Source organism: Callorhinus ursinus, unplaced genomic scaffold (assembly GCF_003265705.2).
Source record: "Callorhinus ursinus isolate GAN/ISIS: 27379988/994484 unplaced genomic scaffold, GSC_fseal_2.0 scaffold23, whole genome shotgun sequence".
In the NCBI taxonomy this organism is placed as follows: Eukaryota; Metazoa; Chordata; class Mammalia; order Carnivora; family Otariidae; genus Callorhinus; species Callorhinus ursinus.
The window spans coordinates 7,783,067-7,803,440 of NW_027397085.1; the positions used below are offsets into that span (position 1 = coordinate 7,783,067).

Genomic DNA, 20,374 nt, shown 5'->3' on the forward strand with positions numbered 1-20,374 from the left:
CTCAGAAACCATGGAACAGGGTGAAATTCTCCAGCCCTGATACTTCACAAGCTGTTTCTTTGACCTTGCTATACCTCCCGATTCCAAAAAAGGCCATTCAAGATAGTGTGCGATAAGTACGTTCTATTAACAACTATTCAACTAAAGTCTTTTAAGCACAACCCAGGGTTATCTGTGCTAGGCCAGTGGTTCCCAAAGCTGGCCGCCGCCAAGTCCTGAGGATTTCATTAGTAATGCAAACACCGAGACCCCACCCCAGAGACCCCAAAGGTCCAGCGTGGGGCTTAAAGCAGCTGTACACCGAACAAGTTCCTCAGCTGACAATGCTCAGCATTGTCAGGTTTTGAGAACCACTGATTTCAAAGATACAATGCACAGTGCCAGGGCTAAAAGTGAACTAAGATGTATTTGATTTGGAATTATCTTCTTTTGCAAACTTCACGACCTACGCTGCGTCCCAGAATCAGGACTGGGGGTTCCAGAGAAAACAAAAGAGCTGTTAAAGTGTGCCCACCCTCCACCTGCTTCCTAGTCGGGCCGGCACTGGCGGACAGCTGGAAGAGGACTCAGAGGCTCACTCAGGGGATTCCAGGCCCGGGCTGCCGGGGCGCTCACCCAGCCTACCTGGTAGATGGCAGAGCCCGAGTCTGGCTGGGTGCCCAGCGTGGCCACCAAGTCCCCGTGATAAGCGCGCGGCCCGGGGACAAAGACGCGGGCGCAGGGCCGCAGGGCTGACTTCAGGGCAGCCCACATGACAGCCGGCAGGGAGCGAGGGACCAGCTCCAGAAAGGGTCCCGGGCACGCTGAGAGTCGGTTCTTTCCCCTCCGGATGCCCGGATTCGGGATACCGCTCCGCTCTCCTCGCAGCCCCAAAACCGCCCGAAACTCCCAGATTCTCAGGCCGGCCGAGGCACGTGTCCGCGCACGCCGGCCATAACCGGTCGTCGCTGCGCACCACGCCCCCTGAACTCAGCCAATCAGGGCAGAGGCGCAGCCCCGCGAGGTCCTGTCACCTCGCGAGCTCGGGAACTCCGCGGTCCGGAGGCGGAGCTACCCGGGATACCACACCTCCCCTCTCGGGGCTGAGCTGGCCCGGTAAGGTTCGGTTTCTCTGGCATCCGTCTCAGTTCACTTTTTACGTGCTGTTTTCTTCTTCCCCTGTTAATAGAACGGGACTGGGACATGAAAAATCGTATCCTTATATGAGAGCTGGAAACTGAACAGGCATTAAGCTGCCCTAAGAAACAAAACTCTTTAGAGATACATATTTATTCATTCAACAAATATTTCTTTGGTGTCTCCTGCGTCCATTGCTTTTCTGGCGCTGGGTCTTACAACTTCATGAGTCTTCCAGCTTTGTCTTCTTTTTCATGTTTTCTCGTTTCGTTTTATTTTTGTTTTTGGCTATTTAGGGCCAGTTTCTTGAGATTCTGTATTATTTTTAGTATGGGTTTTTCTGTTTCTGCAAAAAAAAAAATGTCATTGGGGTTTTGGTAGGAATTATATTGAATCTGTTGCTCACCTTTCCATAGTGTTGACATTTTAACAGTATTAAGTTTTACAATCCATGGACATGGATGTGTTCCCATGTATTTGTGTCTTCCTTAATTTCTTTTAGCAATGTTTTGTAGTTTTCATTGTGCAAGTCTTTTTTTTTTTAAGATTTTATTTATTTATTTGAGAGAAAGAATGAGAGAGACCTAGAGAGCATGCGAGGGGGGAGGGTCAGAGGGAGAAGCAGAAGGAGCAGGGAGCCCAATGTGGGACTCTATCCTGAGACTCCAGGACAATGACCTGAGCAGAAGGCAGTCGCCCAACCAACTGAGTCACCCAGGCGCCCTTCATTGTGCAAGTCTTACACCTTAATTCCTATTTTATTCTTTTTGTATTTTATTCTTTTTAATACTATTATAAATGGAATTGTCTTTGTAACTTTCTTTTCAACTTGTTCATTGTTAGTGTATTAAAAGTGCACCTGACTTTTGTGTGTTGACTTTGTATCCTGTTACTTTGTTGAATTCATTTATTCTAACAATTTTTTCATGTGTGTGTGGGGGGATCTTTAGGGTTTTCTACATATTCATTATCTGCAAAATATAATTTTACTTCTTTCCTTCCAGTTTGAATGCCTTTTATTTCTCTGGCTAGGACTTCCCTAATTTCTTGCCGAATTTCTCTGGCTAGGACTTCCAGTACTATGTTGACTAGCAGTGACAAAAGTGAACATTCTTTCCTTGTTCCTGATCTTCAAAGGAAAGGCTTTCAGTCTTTCACCACTGAGTATGATGTTTGCTGTGCATTTTTCATATGTGGCCTTTATGATGCTAAGGTAGTTTTCTTCTCTTTCTAGTTGGTATTTTTATCACGAAAGAGTGTTGGATTTTGTCAAATGCTTTTTCTGCATCAATTGAGACGATCATGTGTGCCTTTTTTCCTCTTTATTCTGTTAATGTGGTATATTTCAGTTATCATTCAGCATTTAATATGCTGCTGAATTCATTTCACCAGTATTTTATTGAGGATTTTTGCATCAACATGCATTAGGGATATTGGTCTATAAGGTTCTTATATCTTTGTCTGGCTTTGGTATCAGGATTATGATGGCCTCAGAACGGGTCAGGAAGTGTTATCAATTTTTTGTAAAAGTTTGAGATTTAGTTCTTTAAATGTTTGGTAGAATTTACCAGTGAAGCCATGAAGTCCAGTGCTTTTCTTTGTCTGGAGGTTTTTGTTTTGTTTTAGTTTGGGTTTTTTGTTTGTTTTTTTTAATTACTGATTCAGTCTTCTCACTATAGATCTATTCAAGTTTTCTGTTTCTTTGTGATGTAGTCTTGGTAGGTTTTGTGTTGGTAGGAATTTGTCCATTTCATCTAGTTATCCAGTTTGTTGATGTACATTTGTTCATAGTGTTCAGTTTACTTTTTACTTTAGGGAATACAATATTTCAACTTTCATGATGGAAATAAAGATGTTTTTACTTCTTTCTCTCATAAATGATCCCATGGCAACAAAGGAACGCCAAAAAAGAATTCATATCCCACCTTCAATTAAAGTAGGAGATATGGGGCACCTGGATGGCTCAGTCAGTTAAGCCACCAACCGACTCTAGATTTCAGCTCGGGTCACGACCTCAGGGTGGTAAGATCGAGCCCCACGTCAGGCTCTGCACTGGATGTGGAGCCTGCTTGGGATTCTCCCTCCTTCTCTCCTTGCACCCCTCCCATTGCATGTGCACTCTGCCTCTCTAAAAACCAAAATAAAGTAGGAGACATGAAGACAGTAGGCAAAAATAGGAATAATTTAGCAGGAAAAAAGGAAGCTGAAATCTAAGTGTTTGCAGTGAAAGAGAAAAACAAGTAAGTCGATTTGCCTCCCAGAAATCCCTGGAAGGCTCAGGAATTGGTGGTACTGAGAACAGAGTAAGGTGTGGATAGGTGTGGGGAGAGGTGGTAGAGACCAAGAGACAGTGCAACTACTTGAAAATCTGTATAAGCAGTAGTTAGAACCCTAGGTTTCCACTCCCACTTTGCCCAGGAGATAGGAGACATATATTATCTGAAGAAACTGAATCACAGATGTTCCAAATATAGGGACACTAGGCAAGAGTGAAGTGCCAGATTGAAACCAACAAGATTAACAAAGTCTGGAGGCCAATTCAAGAAATTCCGTTTCCCAACTCCCTTTTTCCTCCAAGTTCTAAAATGCTGGCTACCAGGTTTATTATAGGAAGGAATCTAGAGATACCTTACCACTTCACAGAAAGGGTAGAGTGGTATTTGAGGTTTCCCAATGGAAGAGCTCCTTGGAAAATAATGCACCTACGGTGTAACCTACAAATTGACATAACCTATCTACACTTTAGTAAGCTTGTAAAAGTTCCCAATCAACTTTTTAGAAACTTTCTCTAACAGATGCACGGATAGCCAAGGATCAACAGGCATTTGAGGAAAGTTTTCAAAATGACAAAAAGACCCCCACCGCAACCAAGAAAACCTCAGAAGAAACCAGTAGTACAAGGAACAGAAGAAACTGTAACTTCCTTAGAGAAATGAAAAAACATTGCATTCATGAAACAAGAACAGGATTATGAAAAAATTTTTTTAAGATTTTGGAAATAAAAATATGAGATCAAGAATCTTAAAAATCTGTAGAAGGGAAGGAAATGTGGAAATAAAATTTTAAGCATTTCCAATTTAAACCTTGGCTAGAAAATGTAATCAAAGCTAGAGATTATAAACTTTGTAGCCATTGAATGAGAAATTATTAGGATGGGAAAACAGATGTTATAAGGAGACTAGATACTCTGCTAGCCGTTAAATTTATTAGATAAATGAGAGGTTAGCAATTGTTTCCTGGTTGGCATTAAATTTAAGTTCATACTTGGGGCGCTTGGGTGGCTCAGTCAGTTGGGCATCTGCCTTCTGCTCAGGTCATGATCTCGGGGTCCTCGGATCCTAGGATCAAGCCCTGTGTCGGGCTCCCTGCTCAGTGGGGAGTCTGCTTCTCCCTCTCCCTCTGCCCCTCCCCACTGCTTGTGCACTCTTTCTCTCAGACGCTGTCTCTCTCAAATAAAATCTTTAAACAATTTAAGTTCATACTTAATATTATACTTATTTAAAATTTTAGTTTATACTTACCCTGTGTATCTTATCATTATGATTGAGTTTCTGTCTGTTATGGTCAGATAGCATTCTATAATATTGAAACGCTTGCTTTAATATCTCCAAGGCTTGGTTTGAAACCTTAAGACTAGGCACCTGGGTGGCTCAGTCAGTCATGATCTTGGGGTACTGGGATCAAGCCCCACATTGGGCTCCCTGCTCAGTGGGGAGTCTGCTTCTCCCTCTCCCTCTACCCCTCCTCCCTGCTCATGCTCTCTCCCATGCTGTCTCAAATAAAGTCTTAAAAAAAAAAAAAACCTTAAGACTAGACTACGAATGGTTGTTACAGAAAATGCCATTGTTAAAATCTTAATTGTAATACAAAAATCAGTTGTTTTTGAATATTTCAGCAATAAACAATTAGAAAAAAACATTTTAAAATCCATTGATAATGGTATCAAAGAACACCAAGTACTAGGGAGCCTTGGTGGCTCAGGTGATAGAGCAATGCAACTCTTGATCTTGGGGTTGTGAAACTCATAAATGAATTTCCCTATTAAAAAGGTCCATTAAGTGTCCAGCAGCATGAATGTAGGGGCAGGAAAGGAGGGCAGGCTTACACCAAAGCTCATTATTGTGCAGAATACCAGGTCAAAAAACTGTAAATAGGCAAGCCACATTCAGAGGATAGGGAATCAGAATGGCACCAAACTTAAAAACACTGAAAACTGGAAGACAATGGAGCATGCCTTCAAAATGATGTAAAAATTATTTTCCAGATTATTGAGGAATTCTATTCATAGCCCAACTGAGAGTAGAATAAAGAAATTTCAGACACAAAGTTTTAAATAATGTTATCACCCATGTACCCTTTTGCAGTAAACAGTGGAAGATGTGGCTTCCAAAACAAACCAAGAAAGACAATGGCATGGGCTCAAGAAACAGAATCTAAACCAGGAAAGAGAGGTAGGAAGTCACAGAGTAATGGCCAAGGGAAGTCTCATGTGGACAGCTGTACTGCACGTAGAGATCTGTAAAGGCCCTAGTCCAGTTTACAACAGGAAGAAAGAGCTACAGAAAGTTTTCCATGAAAAAAAAGAAGAAAACACTTTATCTGATGGTCTGGCCATGTGGAAAATTATATGCAGAGGCATTTTACACACTTGCTGGAGGGTGTGGAAAGTTAAAACCCAAAGCAAATGAAAAAGTGAAGCAATTAACTCCAAGAAAAACAAAAGCTTCTACCATGTCACCTTAGTACATAAAGTGGTACAGCACTGATTACAATTAATGCAACAACAATACTAAATATGGACTAAACCTTATGATTAACGTATTAAGAGGGAAGCAAGGAGGGGAGTGTTAAGAAAGCTAAAATTTTTTTTTTTTAAGATTTTATTTATTTATTTTTTTTTTTAAAGATTTTATTTATTTATTCATGAGAGACAGACAGAGAGAGAGAGAGAGAGAGAGGCAGAGGGAGAAGCAGGCTCCCAAGGAGCAGGGAGCCCGATGCGGGACTCAATCCCAGGACCCTGGGATCATGACCTGAGCCGAAGGCAGACGCTTAACCATCTGAGCCACCCAGGCGCCCAAGATTTTATTTATTTACCTGACAGAGAGAGAGACAAGTAGGGGGAGCAGCAGGCAGAGGGAGAAGGAGAGGCAGGCTCCTCACTGAGCAGGAAGCCCAAAGAGGGGCTTGATCCCAGGACCCTGGGATCATGACCTGAGCCCAAGGCAAATGCTTAACTGACTCAACCACCCAGGTACCCCAAGAAAGCTAAAATTCTTAAGTACCATGACAAAGTCAATTAACAATGTCTAACATTGTAAATTCTGTAAATAACAGAATAACCATATTTAGAAATAGGTAGTAACAGAAGAAACAGCTTGTCTGAAATATAGCACTACTTGACTTTTTAAGCCATGTATAATTTTTAAAAATATGAAATAATGCATACTAAAAGGTTAGTACTGTGTCTAGCATAAGAAATAGTAGCCTATTGTTTCAAAAAAGTGAGAGTTTTTACAAATCGGGGAAGGGGGAGTAGAAATGAGGGTAAAAAAATAGAATGAGTTTAGTACATAACTCATGTGATGTGAAGTATTTTATCTTGCTATAGGTTGATCCTAAATTTAGCTTTGCATTGAAAAAGAAAATATTACAAGGATTCACACAGCCCATATTAAAAAAAAAAAAAAATCAGACCAGTTGAACAGAAGCCCAATTATTCCTGGCACTGAAGCCAAAGGAGAAATTCTCATAGGTAGGATTCTCATAGATAGAATATTGGGTGATATGATTTCTTAAAACTCTGTAATATCATTACAGTAAAAATATCAATTTCTTTAGGCTTTCATTCTATTTCAGATAATGTCTCTAACCACAAGCAGACAAACAATGTAGGCAGCTCATATATATAGCTCTTTGATGATATGACCAAATTCAAGATAAAAATTCTATCCTGGACTTCAGAAGTCCAGGATTATATTATGCACAGGACTAAAGTTTCCCATTTGTCTTTCTCTACAGAGAAAACAAAGTAGGAAGAAAAAAGAGTAAGAGATTGAGTTCTTATATCTAAAAATTCATTATATCAGGAATAAATGAACAAGAAAGCAACTCTTCACATGTCCTGAATGGGAGGGAGGGGGAAGTCTATTCTTTATTCTTACAAGATCAAAAAAATATCCTTCCCAGCATGCATATGACAAAAGATTAATTCTTCCAGTTATATTTTTATAGAAGGAAGGAAGTATACACTGTAGGTGAAAACTGACAAGTTTTGGTTAATAATATCTTTAAGTCATTTGAAAAGAAAAAAACAACAGAAATAGTATAAAATAACTTTTATTTACATAATTTATATCTATAGAACATAACTGCTTTCTTTAGAACAAGAAAATTTACAAATGACAGATATTGCTTTTTTGTCAAAAACTCCTTCAAGCAAGAGAGTATACATGGTCACTTCTATTTCGAATAACATGGTGGTAAACAGTGGATATTCATATTTTTAACTGTGCCTCAATCATTTACTAACAATTAGGCTTTTAAAACCATCATGTTGACCACTTGCTAAGACATAAGTATTCAGGAGGAAAAGTCAAGAAAACAAAGACCATTATTCATACCACCTTTAAGATTTACAAAATAATTCTTCACAACATCATCTTTACATGATTATAAACAAAGGGTGTGACTAATTCTTTCCACCTTGTAAGGTAAATACAATGATTAAGTTTCTTACTTTCCCAGATTAGTTTTAAGGATATAATAGTAGGATAATTTAGCTTGGCTGACTTGATTCTCTTACACAATGAATGCCCAAGGATAAAATTATTTCTTATATAGTAAGAAGTTACATCTTCCATAAAATGAATTCATTATAGATGAACAAAAGACAGATGTTAACAAAGTTAAAAAATATTACACAAGGGATAAAATAATAGTTTAACTGTGGCACTAACATCCAAACTAACATTAAATGAAAAAAACTGTTTCAGAATGTGAGACTTTAAAAATTTTATAAAAACAGGGCATTAAAATAGCAATGTGATTTACTACCATGGTTTCTGTTACATATTAATGCCATGAAATAAATTAATGCATACCTATTGAGAATTTTCACTCAGATTTATAGATCCTCCTTTATGACAAAAAAGTTAAATTGTAAATTTCACTATAAAGCAATGAATAAGAAATGCTCTAATAGCAATTTTAGGATTATTGTTACACTTGCTGAGCCATATCCTAGTTTACTAATTAACTTGAAATTTGGCCACTGTTTTTTTCAATATATAAACAATTATCTAGACATTAAAATATCTTCCCAGTTGAAATACTGATCATTTTGTAATGCAATCAACACAGTTTTAATTGTGATGCACAACTTATAACTTGAATGACATATATGTATGTCGTAGATAAAACGTCAGCACCTGAAGGTAAGAAAATGACTGTCTAATGTAGGGGTCAAACTAAAAGTCCATTCCAGCCATGTCAATCCCTTCAGTATTGTTTGTGGCTGTTTTCAGCAGCACTGAAACAGCAGAATTGAACAGTTGCCACAGAGGCCATGTGGCCCGCAAATTGAAGGATATTTTGCAGAAAATGTTTCTGACTCCTGCTCTGAGGCTTTTCAAATAAAAGAATAAATCTGTTTTTGAGAAGTTTGATTTGAACCACCAAAGATCTGCGTGGGTGGATAATGGAATTACATATGTAAATAACAAAATTTCAAAATTAAAAACCCTTAAATTAATACTGATGATAATCACTGACTAAATAAAGTCTTATTATCTTATTTCCTGTTTTAACATCACAATTATGTTCTGTGCTTAAAGGCCTAAGTGTCCCTTAAGCAAAATTTAATGGGGGGCAAAAACTATCAAGAAATTAGTTTTTAAAAAAAGGAATGTGTGTGTGTGTGTGTGTGTGTGTGTGTGTGTGTGTGTAAAAGGGACTAAGTTTTGAATGTAAATCTCCCTCATAAATTAGGGGTTTTTTTCCCATACAAATCCTGAGATTATCCAAAAAATAAAAACAAAAACTTCACAGTACAAATTCAATATACTAAACTATGAGAAAAAAATGTATTCAAAACATATCTACTATCCAAATACTTTTAGTGATATAACTTTAAATATCTTTAAAATTAAAGAGGGAAACGGGACAAACATAAATTTGTCAATGTCTTCTTTACCCATAATCTGAGTGGTGAAAATAATTAAAACTGAATATTCTTTTAAATAAAAAATTAAAAAATAAATAAACTTTTTGATGTTTCATCTTTATAAATAAGTTTAAATACTACTTGTTCAATTAGGACTAATGTTAACATCAACATGAAATTAGAAAAATACATATTTTCCAGTCAAATAGCTCATAATAGAAAAGGTTTTAACATTTACCATACTAAAGTGGAGTTTCACAATATGCTTTCATATACTTAGAGGCAACTGTAAAGGCCTTCAGCAAAACAAATAAAAAATAAAAAACAAAACCCAAAAAAACCCAGAAAAAAACCTTTACGAAAGAAGTTCGCTAAATGCTAAATACAATCCACCTCCAAATATGTCAGCATTGTGATTTATACAGAGACATTTATCCACAACATTCCAAAATGTCCATGGTGTGTTCAGCACAGGAGAGTCAAAATGTAAACAAGAGAAGCTATTTCTGTCTCAGAAGCAGTCTTAATTGCTTCGTATTTTCCAAAATGCTGAATCAATCAGAAGGAAAGGAACCTCAGCAATGTTTTCCACTGATTATAAGAACTTCAAATCAAGCTCATTAGATATTCAAAATCAATCTAAAGAAAAATAGCCTGTGATGCTTTTTTCTAAATACTGCTTAGTTGATATTTGACTCTGGAAATCCTAGACTTAAAAAAAAATTAAAAAAAAAAGACTTTTATTCTGTTTCATCTACTTCGATAAAGATATCACTAAAGAAATATTCAGAGACTGTGGTTGGCTCCTCTTCAGGTACCCGGTTTTGGCCACTTTTACTTTCTTCTTTTGGTAAGGGAGGATCACAAGAAACCTAGAAAGATAATATTAATAAGTATGCAATATAACATTTATATATTGGTAGTGGTCATCTAAATTGCTATCCCTTTGAAAAGCAATATAGTGATAAATATTAAGGGCTTTAAATATGTTCATACTCTTTGACCCAATAATTTCATTTCTGTGCTGTTGTAATAGGGAAATAATACTAAACAGAGTAAGAATTTTATGAATAAGATAACCTCTGAAGCATTAGTTAAAATAATAAAACTGGACACAACAAACACACAACAGTGGGCATGATTAGATTAATTACAGTGTACACACGAACCATTATTTTACCCTAATTTCCATGACAAAATTTTAATACAGAAAAGCATAACATTGTCAAATCTATTATGAAACATTTTAATAATCTGTGTAAGAAACAGACTCACAAAACAGAACAGTACCCCAAGGCAACAACAGATGAAAGCAATCCAATCAGGGCGACTGGGTGGCTCACTGGGTTAAGCTGCCTTCCGCTCAGGTCATGATCCCAGGGTCCTGGGATCAAGCCCCGCATCAGGCTCCCTGCTCAGTAGAAAGCCTGCTTCTCCCTCTCCCTCTGCTGTTCCCCCTGCTTGTATGCTCACTCTCTCTCGCTGTGTCTCTCTCTGTCAAATAAGTTTTTTTTTAAGATTTTATTTATTTGACAGAGAGAGACACAGCGAGAGAAAGGGAACACAAGCAGGGGGAGTGGGAGAGGGAGAAGCAGGCTTCCCACGGAGCAGGGAGCCTGATGCGGGTCTCAATCCCAGGACCTGGGACCATGACCTGAGCCGAAGGCAGACACTTAACAACTAAGCCACCCAGGCGCCCTAAATAAAATCTTAAAAAAAAATATTTAAAGCAATCCTATCAAAAGTTAGCATACTTAGAAATTTATAAAAAATTAAGACAACATGGTATTGTCATTGGAACAGACATATATCAATGAAAAAGAAGACTAGAAACATCCCCAACACATATACTGCAAAATTTAGTATGAGAAAAGTTGGATTATTTAATAAATGATGTTGGACAACTATATAACCATCTCAGGAAAAAAAAGAAGTCAAACCAAAATAAATTCTAGATGAATCAAACGATTTAAATGTAAAAACATTTTTTTAAAAATCTACCCTAGGGGTACCCGGGTGGCTCGGTCTCTTAAGCATCTGCATTCAGCTCAGGTCATAATCTCAGGGTCCTGAGATTGAGCCCTACGTCAGGCCCCTTCCTGCCCAACCTCCTCCCCCCCAACCCCCTGCTCATGCTCTCTCTCCCAAATAAATAAATCAAGTCTTAAAAAAAATCTACTCTAAAATACCATGGGAAAACACTTTAATATTAAATCCTGGACTGGAGGAGAGGGAGTATCTTTTTAAATGACCTGAAAGGCAGAAGTCATAAAAGACTGATGAATTCACCTATGTAAAAATTTTTAAAATGTCCGCATGGCAAAAACTACTATACACAAAATCAAAAGACAAATGACATATAGGTTAAAAAAATATATATGTATATATGTAACACCTTTATCACAAAGGGTTTTCTTTTTTCTTTAAGATTTTTATTTATTTATTTGACAGAGAGAGATGGCGAGAGCAGGAACACAAGCAGGGGGAGTGGGAGAGGGAGAAGCAGGCTTCCCACGGAGCTGGGAGCCCAACACAGGGCTCGATCCCAGGACCCCAGGATCATGACCTGATCCGAAGGCAGATGCTTAACAACTGAGCCACCCAGGCACCCCAGAGGGTTTTCTTTTCTTTTTTTTTAAAGATTTTATTTATTTATTTGACAGAGAGAGACACAGCAAGAGCAGGAACACAAGCAGGGGGAGTGGGAGAGGTAGAAGCAGGCTTCCCACAGAGCAGGGAGCCCGATGCGGGGCTCAATCTCAGGACCCTGAGATCATGACCTGAGCCGAAGGCAGACGCTTAATGACTGAGCCACCCAGGCGCCCCAGGGTTTTCTTTAATGTAAGAGCCTCTACAAATTAATATGAAAAATACTAATGATGCAATTTTTTAAAAAAATCAAACATGGGGTGCCTGGATGGCTTAGTGGGTTAAGCATCTGTCTTCAGCTCAGGTCATGATCCCAAGGTCCTGGGATCAAGCCCCGCATCAGGCTCCCTGCTCCTCGAGCAGCCTGCTTCTCCCTCTCCCTCTGCGGCTCCCCCTGCTTGTGCTTGCTCACTCTCTCTCTCTCTCTCAAATAAATAAATAAAATCTTAAAAAAAGAAACATGAACAGATGTTTCACAGAGAAAGCATAAATGATTCAAAGACATGAAGAAGTACTCAACCTCACTCATATGCTCATTAAATCTATGAAGAATTCCAAAAGTGAAAAAAATTGATTACATGCTAGTGTGAGGAAAAAGGTCCTCCTATACTGCTGCTAAGAATAGAAACTGATACATTCCCTATGGAAGACAATCACAAGCAATATCTCTCAAAAGAATAATCATTCCTTTTGATCCAACAATTCTATTTCTAAGAATTCAACCTATAGCTAAATGTGCAAAAGCACTCATTTGTAAGTTAGCTATTACCATATTATTTGAAACAGCAAATCATTAGGAATAACCTAAATGCCTACCAGTGTGAGACCATTATTGTTCTATTGTACATCAAAACAGTGGGATATGATATAGTCATTAAAAATAATGAGGGCACTCTTGGGCACTTATTCCTGAAAAATGAATTTATGAACACTACATCAAAAACTAAAGATGTAATGTATGGTGATTAACATAACAATAAAAAAATTTTAAAAAATGAATTTATGTTCACACAAGAACTTAGATATGAATGTTCACAGCAGCTTTATTCCTAACAGCCAAAAACTGAAAATAACCCATATGCCCTTCAATTGGTGAAAGGATAAACATGACTAGTAACATACTATTGAATACTATTCAATAATAAAAAGGAATAAATACATAAAACCATCTGGATGACTTTCTAGGGAACTATGCTGAGTGGAAAAAAAGTGAATTCTAAATGTATGATTCCATTTACACAACTGTATACAATATTCCACTGACATAACATTCTCAGAATGACAAATTTAATGGTGTAGAACAGGTTGCCAGAAGTTAAGGAGAGTGTGGGGGTGTTGATGTAAGTGAGTGTGTCTATAAAAGACCACACACAGGATCACTGTGGTGATAGAATTCTTCTGTATCTTGACTGTGGCAATGTCAATATTCTGGTTGTGATTTTGTACCACAGTTTTGTTAAAATGTTAACAGTGGGGAAAACTGGATGTAGGGTACATAGGATCTCTCTGTATTGTTTTTTACAACTGCATGTGAATCAACAATTATCCCATAATAAAAAGTTTAATTTAAATTTAATTAAAAAAAAAAAGAGAGGGGCACCTGGGTGTCTCAGATGGTGGAGTGTCAGACCCTTCATTTCGGCTCAAGTCGTGGTCTCAGGGTGGTGAGATCCAGCCGGAGTCGGGCTCTGTGCTTAGAACAGTCTGCTTAGGATTCTCTCTCTCCCTCTGCCCCTCCCCGTGCCACATTCACACTGTTTCCCTTTCTCAAATAAATAAAATCTTTATTTTTTTTTAAGATTTCATTTATTTATTAGAGAGAGAGAATGAGTAAGAATGAGCACAAGCAGGAGGGCGGGGAGGAGAAGCAGACTTAACCAACTGAGCCACCCAGGCACCCCTAAACAAAGTTAGTTTTAAAACTGCTTACTAAACGTTTTATACCTATGGAGAAAAACCTCCTAATCATAAAATTTAAGAAATTGTAAAGAAAAAATTGATTTGACTAAACATTTAAAGCTTATGTGTATATTAAAATAAAAACCCTACAAAATTTAAAAAAGTAAATGAATTTGAAAAAATTACTTGCAGTAAGAGCTAAAAGGTATGTGGCTTTCTTACATAAGGATCTCACATAAGTTGGTAAGAAAACCACCTAGATCCCAAAAGCTATAAATCAGCAAACTATAGAAACAAAAAAGAAAAAAAAGAGAAAAAAAATCTAGTAAATGTATGGGAAAAAAACCAAGCCACTAATAATGAAAGAAATGCAAATTAAACAGATGAAATTACATTTCTACCCTCTACTATTATATTAAAGAAAAAAATTATTTTGAAGAGTTAATATCTAAAGCTGGCAAGAATGTGACTTAACTGGCCTAGTTACATTGCTGGTAATTGTAACAACTGTTTTCCACAATAATTTGGCAATAGTAAAGAGTCATAAAATACTGGTTCCAGAAAATAATTCTAGGAAATATAAAGTATTTTAAAAAATTTTAAAGACAGTTTTTACAAAAGTACTCCTTTTGAGACTCACACTATCCAATAGGTCACCAGCCTTTTCTGTGTTGAAATCCTAAGTAACCAACCCCAATGCTCTTCCAAAGTTTTTGATACAAGTTCATGTATTTTTCCATCCCAGGACTTGCCATATGAACATCTACAGCATGCAGAGAAATGAAACATGCAAACAAATTCTAATTTTACCATTCCTTGAATTCTTATGGGTGTCAGGACATTTTCCCAAAAGCAAATAAAACATCAGTCCAGCTTTGTTTTGCTTCCATAGGTCAGAAAGTCCTTTGCACTAAAGGAATGGCAATTAAGTGTCCATGTATGGCTAGCTTAAATGGCTCTGTACTAAAGGAGCTGTGACTTCCTAATTCAACACCTTATCTTCTTCTCTCATAGTGAGGTATGATGGGGAGAAGATAGACAAGAGATGCTCTGAAGTAATTTCTAACATCCAAATGAAAATACCAATTGCCTTGTTTTTTCTAGTTGAGTCTGATTTCTAACCCATTCTATACAAACAATAAAATATAACAGTTATCACGTACCTGAGTTGCTGAACTGCCAATACTCTCAGAAGGAGTATCAACAACCCTTGGAGATGGAAGCTGATCAGAGGACTCTTGGATTTTTTTCTGGCTTTCAGTGAGTGGATTTGATCTTTTCAAATTCTTTCTTGGTATAGGTATAAGAGGTTTTAGACGTTTCTTATTATAAACCTGAGTAGGTTCATCAGACTCCAAACTATTCTTTGAACATATTAAAGACAAAAATCCCAGGGGTCTTCTGCCAGGTCTAGAAATGCAAATGTAAAGATATTCAAGAATATCCAGGAAGATACACTCCTAATACCAACTTCTTTCCGTGAATGCTAAAATGGCACAGGTGATACCACATTAGTGGTATCAGCATATCTACTAAATATCATTATTATTTTGATCATTATATACCAGCAGCTGTTATACCATCATACCAGCATATGCCAATGCAGATTTTCTACCTAAAAAGTTAGTTTCAACACTTAAAGTTAAGCTCTTGTTACACGGAATGTGTATTTATCTGAAGAGTCCTAAAAAAATGTTCACTACTGAATTTCCTTTGATAAAACTCCTTCCCTTTACATTACTGACAAAGGGATGTTTATAAAACATCATCCTTAGTAGTGAACTTAGTCTTTACATATATGTTATATCCGTTGCATACAGGTTACATTTACCCGTTGAGAAAGAGAAATGGAGAGAAACATTTGTTAAAGATCATCTCACGGTACCTGGATAATGGGGTTTTTGAAGATGATGGGATGCTATCCATTTGTTCAGACTTCGAAGCAGCACAAGTTCTCTCCTCCTTATCAGACACACTCCTCTCATCCTGAGGTAACTGAGATGTACTTTTTTCTATATGTGTATCTGTTACTTTATCAGGAGATCCAGATCCTATACTCTGAAAAGTTGGTTCAAGTTGCTCTTTCTGAGGTTCTGGAGTTGTATGTGTGCTTCCTGAGGTAGGGAAGATACCTTGTTCCTTGTAAGACTCCCCTTCAAAAAACAAAGAGAAATCGTAAGCACAGAGAACACATATTGAAATTTATATATCCGACTGAACTGCAATATTTGAAGGAAAGAAATCATGACATTCTATCATAAACCTACTCTAATAAGAGTAAGCTAAATTATAAATTATTAATATGTAAGTCATCTGGACTATTAAGAACATTGTAGCTGGTAAAAAAAAGTATGATTAGAATACTTTTTTCTGCTCGGCAGGAAGCCTGCTTCTCCCTCTCCCATTCCCCCTGCCAGTGTTCCCTCTCTCACTGTGTCTCTGTCAAATAAATAAATAAAATTAAAAAAAAAAAATCTTAGAATACTTTTTCATTCAGATACAAAATAGTCCTATCAACATAGTTTGACCTAGAAAATCTTTCTCGACAAATATATCTTCAACTAGCAAAATGAGAGTTATCACTTTCTAATCTCTGGGTAAACTTAAGGAACTATATAAAAACTCTTTTATCATAAGCTCAGCTAATTCCTAAAATATAATTGTTAAGCTTTTACAGGAAATCCTGTAGCCACATGGTTTTCTATTAATTACAGGATTAAAGTAGCTTCGTATGGCTATAGGAGTGCCAAATCCAAGATCTCAGCTGGAGAGAAAAACTTCTAATAATAAAAGCAAGATTCTTAGAGAAAGTGAGCAATACTCTTCTCTAATTCCAAATTTGAATAGATGCATCAAAAACAGATAAATGTAATCACATTAAAATTTATTTCACTCACCTGTTTCCTCAGACACATTTATCATTTCCTTTGAACACACCTGTTTTAAGAAAATTACCAAAAAAATTAAAAATCCATTTATCAAGTAAATCTTTCTTTCTTTCTTTCTTTTTTAATAAAGAAAGCATGTACCTCCCAGAAACCCCTAGCATAAAAGATGTCTTATGGAAATTCTACCAACATTTATGAAAAACACATTGCTACTGCTACTTAAAATGTTCCAGAGCACGGCAAAAGAGGAAAAGTTTTCAAATGCTTTTTATAAACTAATATTAATATCAATTCCAATTCCGGGGCGCATGGGTGGCTCAGTCATTAAGCATCTGCCTTTGGCTCAGGTCATGATCCCGGGGTCCTGGGATCGAGCCCCGCATTGGGCTCCCTGCTCAGCAGGAAGCCTGCTTCTCCTCTCCCACTCCCCCTGCTTGTGGGGGCTTTAATTTATTATTAAATAAATAAATAAAATCTTTAATATATATATATTAACTGCAATTCCAATTACAATTAACTGCAATTCCAATTACAACCAGTACAAAAATATCAAATATAATAGTACAAGCATAATTCAGCAACACATCAAAAGACTAACATCATAATCAAGCAGAATTGTCTCAGGAATGCAAAGATAATTCAATATGTGAACTAGTATAATTCAACTGAACTGGGGAGAAAAATCATACCCCCATCTCTCTGTTTATGGGGAAAGTGTCCAATAATATTCATGCTTAAAAAAAAGACATTTTCTTAACACCATAAACTATAATTACTGCAATTCAAAACCAGCATCCCACTTCATAAACACTGGAAATATTTGCATTTAAATCAGGGATAAGAAAAAGATGTCTACTATCAGGACTATTTTCTGATATTTTTTGAGTTTTATTAGCTTATATGGAAAAGAGAAAGAAATTAAAGGTATACCAAGTATATGAGAAGGATTAAAATTGTATTTACAGATGATATGACTGTTTACTTAGAAAACCCAACAGAATCAAGTGAAAAATTACTGTATATGATAAGGGGAATTGAGTAAGCTCTCTACATAGAAAAGAATTCAATGATAACGGCAATAAACAAGATAAAATTCTTAGGAGATAACCTAGTAAGAAATGGACCAGAATTTAAATGAAGAAGAACTGAAAATACCACTGAGACATAAAAGAATAATTAATCAAATGGAAAGACATACGTTTTTGGATTAAAAAAAATCCAACATGACAATGCTGACATCAACTTTCCCTGTTAACTGGTCAAGTTAATATGATCCTAATTTAAGTATCAGTATCAATAGTGTTTTTTTTTTAAGCTCTGAACAAGCAAATTCTAAAATTAACATAAACTTTAGGACATATACCCAACTAGGAAAAACTTGAAAAAAAATAAAATAAAATTATGTGCAGGGGAGAGAGAAACTTTCCATTTAAGATAGCAAAGTATTTAAAAACTACAGTAATTTAAAACACTGGGACACTGGCCCCAGAACAAATAAGTGAATCTCAAAGTAGAAGAAAATTCAGGAGGTATACCCAAATACATATGGGACTTAATATCCAGTAAGTGGAATTTTAAATCTGGAGAAAAATGAATTATTCAACAAATGGTGCTGGGACAACTAGGTAGACACCTGGAGAACATGAAGTTGGTTCCACTCTTCCTAACACCAAAATAAATTCTAAACAAATCATTAATGTTAACTCTTAAAAATTTACACTAAATCTCAAGGTAGATTTTCAATGTATAACACAGTCCCCAGAAGCCATACATAAAAAGAATGATAAATGGGATTACATAAAAATAAAAAATGTTTGCATGTCTATGTGAATGCAGTATGTGTGCATTCTAGAATTTACAATTATAACTTCAACATTTTATAAGCATTTTTTTATTGTTAGAATGCTGAAAACCAAGTTTAAAAAATAAAAATCACAAATAAGCTCAAAGACATTATACTGTTCTTATATACTCACATCAATGTACATCTATCATTTTTTTTAAAGATTTTTTATTTAGGGCGCCTGGGTGGCTCAGTTGGTTAAGCGACTGCCTTCGGCTCAGGTCATGATCCTGGAGTCCCGGATCGAGTCCCACATCGGGCTCCCTGCTCAGCAGGGAGTCTGCTTCTCCCTCTGACCCTCTTCCCTCTCGTGCTCTCTATCTCTCATTCTCTCTCTCTCTCAAATAAATAAAATCTTAAAAAAAAAAAAGATTTTTTATTTATTTATTTGACAGAGAGATACACAGCAAGAGAGGGAACACAAGCAGGGGGAGTGGGAGAGGGAGAAGCAGGCTTCCCGCTGAGCCATCTGAGCCACCCAGGTGCCCCTATATCTATCATTTTTAAATGGCTTATTATAAACTGGTAGCCTAGTTTTGCTATAGTAATGCACTATCATCCTTTCCCTATGTCACTGAATATACTTTTAAAACAGAACAATGTTTGGGGCGCCTGGGTGGCTCAGTCGTTAAAGCGTCTGCCTTTGGCTCAGGTCCTGATCCCGGGGTCCTGGGATCGAACCCCACATGGGGCTCCCTGCTCAGTGGGGAGCCTGTTTCTCCCTCTCCCTCGCCTGCCACTACCCCTACTTGTGCGCTATCTCTGTCAAATAAATAAGTAAAATCTTTAAATAAATAAGTAAATAAACAAACACAACAGAACAATGTTTGCAAGGAATGCTGATAAATTGATGAAACTGGGTGACTGATACAGAGGGATGCATTATACTTCCATGTGTATCTTTTTAAATGCTTGAAAATTTTCATATTAAAAAATCAGGGCACCTGGTTGGCTCAGTGGATAGAGCATGTGACTCTTGACCTTGGAGCTGTAAATTTAAGCCCTGCGATGGGTGTAAAGATTACTTAAAAATAAAATCTTAACCGCACCCCCCCCCCAAAATCAACCACAAAAAGTCTGCAAGAAAAAAAACACAAAAAGTAGAGTCAAAAGACAAAGTAGGGAAAAATATATGCAACTCATTCATGGACATACATAACACAGAGTTCCTCCAAATCTCTATTTAAAAGATCAGCAACACAACTGAAAAGTAGCTGAAGAATACAAAGTCATTCCACAGAGAAAGGAATACAAAAGACTCCTAAGCATATAAAAGACGTTCAGCCTTACTCATAATAAGAAAAATTAAAACCATCCTGTGATACCATCTTCTACCTATCAGGTATACAAGGATCCACTGCCTCTGTTGTCTACTCTCACCAAAGGACTACTGGTTTTCAACTGTCCCTTTGAGACTATAGATTCTAAATCAACTTTTCCAAAAATAAATTAACTAATTAACTCTTCCACAGTGTAGCTACACAGTGAGATAAATTATCATGAGTATTAGAAACAAAAACAAGGGGGTGCTAAGAAACCTTTAACATTGTGGCTGTTGATCAAACCTGCATACTATCTTCAGGCTTCCCTGAGGTAGTGATGACTGAGATAAAGACGTTTGTATGTTTGGCAAGAAAATGTTTCATAAAAAGATAATAAAAAAAAATGCCCTGGGACATGAAGAAATATGGTGCATTGAAAGACGGCCAATATGGTTAGAGAGTGAGGCACAAGGTGAGATCAGAGACAGAAATGGGCCAAATAGAGGGCCTTTAAGGTTCTGGTTTTTCCTCCCAAGAGCAATGCATAGCTTTA

General features: G+C 36.9%; 2 protein-coding genes and 1 long non-coding RNA gene across 8 annotated transcripts in view; 1 reads left to right on the top strand and 2 right to left on the bottom strand.

Annotated features, from left to right (window-relative positions):
* The window catches only part of MCCC2 (methylcrotonyl-CoA carboxylase subunit 2), a 78,979-nt gene extending 78,024 nt beyond the window's left edge, over positions 1–955 (bottom strand). For 3 of the 5 annotated variants that reach the window (XM_073905367.1, XM_025892869.2, XM_025892868.2), the window contains exon 1: positions 625–955. In XM_073905367.1, coding sequence (XP_073761468.1) covers positions 625–753 — 129 coding nt within the window. In that variant the 5' untranslated portion in view covers positions 754–955. The remainder of the gene's footprint in view (positions 1–624) is intronic. The other 2 variants (XM_025892870.2, XM_073905368.1) reach the window with 2 other exon arrangements.
* An 84-nt stretch (positions 956–1,039) lies between these two features.
* LOC141374880 (uncharacterized) overlaps positions 1,040–20,374 on the top strand; it is a 64,991-nt gene continuing 45,656 nt past the window's right edge. The window contains exons 1-2 of the long non-coding RNA XR_012382049.1: positions 1,040–1,095; positions 15,649–15,819. This is a non-coding gene — a long non-coding RNA (uncharacterized lncRNA). The remainder of the gene's footprint in view (positions 1,096–15,648; positions 15,820–20,374) is intronic.
* The window catches only part of BDP1 (BDP1 general transcription factor IIIB subunit), a 90,841-nt gene continuing 77,906 nt past the window's right edge, over positions 7,440–20,374 (bottom strand). For both annotated transcript variants that reach the window (XM_073905371.1, XM_025892865.2), the window contains exons 38-41: positions 16,726–16,765; positions 15,714–15,981; positions 14,992–15,238; positions 7,440–10,152 (exon numbers count right to left, since the gene is read on the bottom strand). In XM_073905371.1, coding sequence (XP_073761472.1) covers positions 10,021–10,152; positions 14,992–15,238; positions 15,714–15,981; positions 16,726–16,765 — 687 coding nt within the window. In that variant the 3' untranslated portion in view covers positions 7,440–10,020. The remainder of the gene's footprint in view (positions 10,153–14,991; positions 15,239–15,713; positions 15,982–16,725; positions 16,766–20,374) is intronic.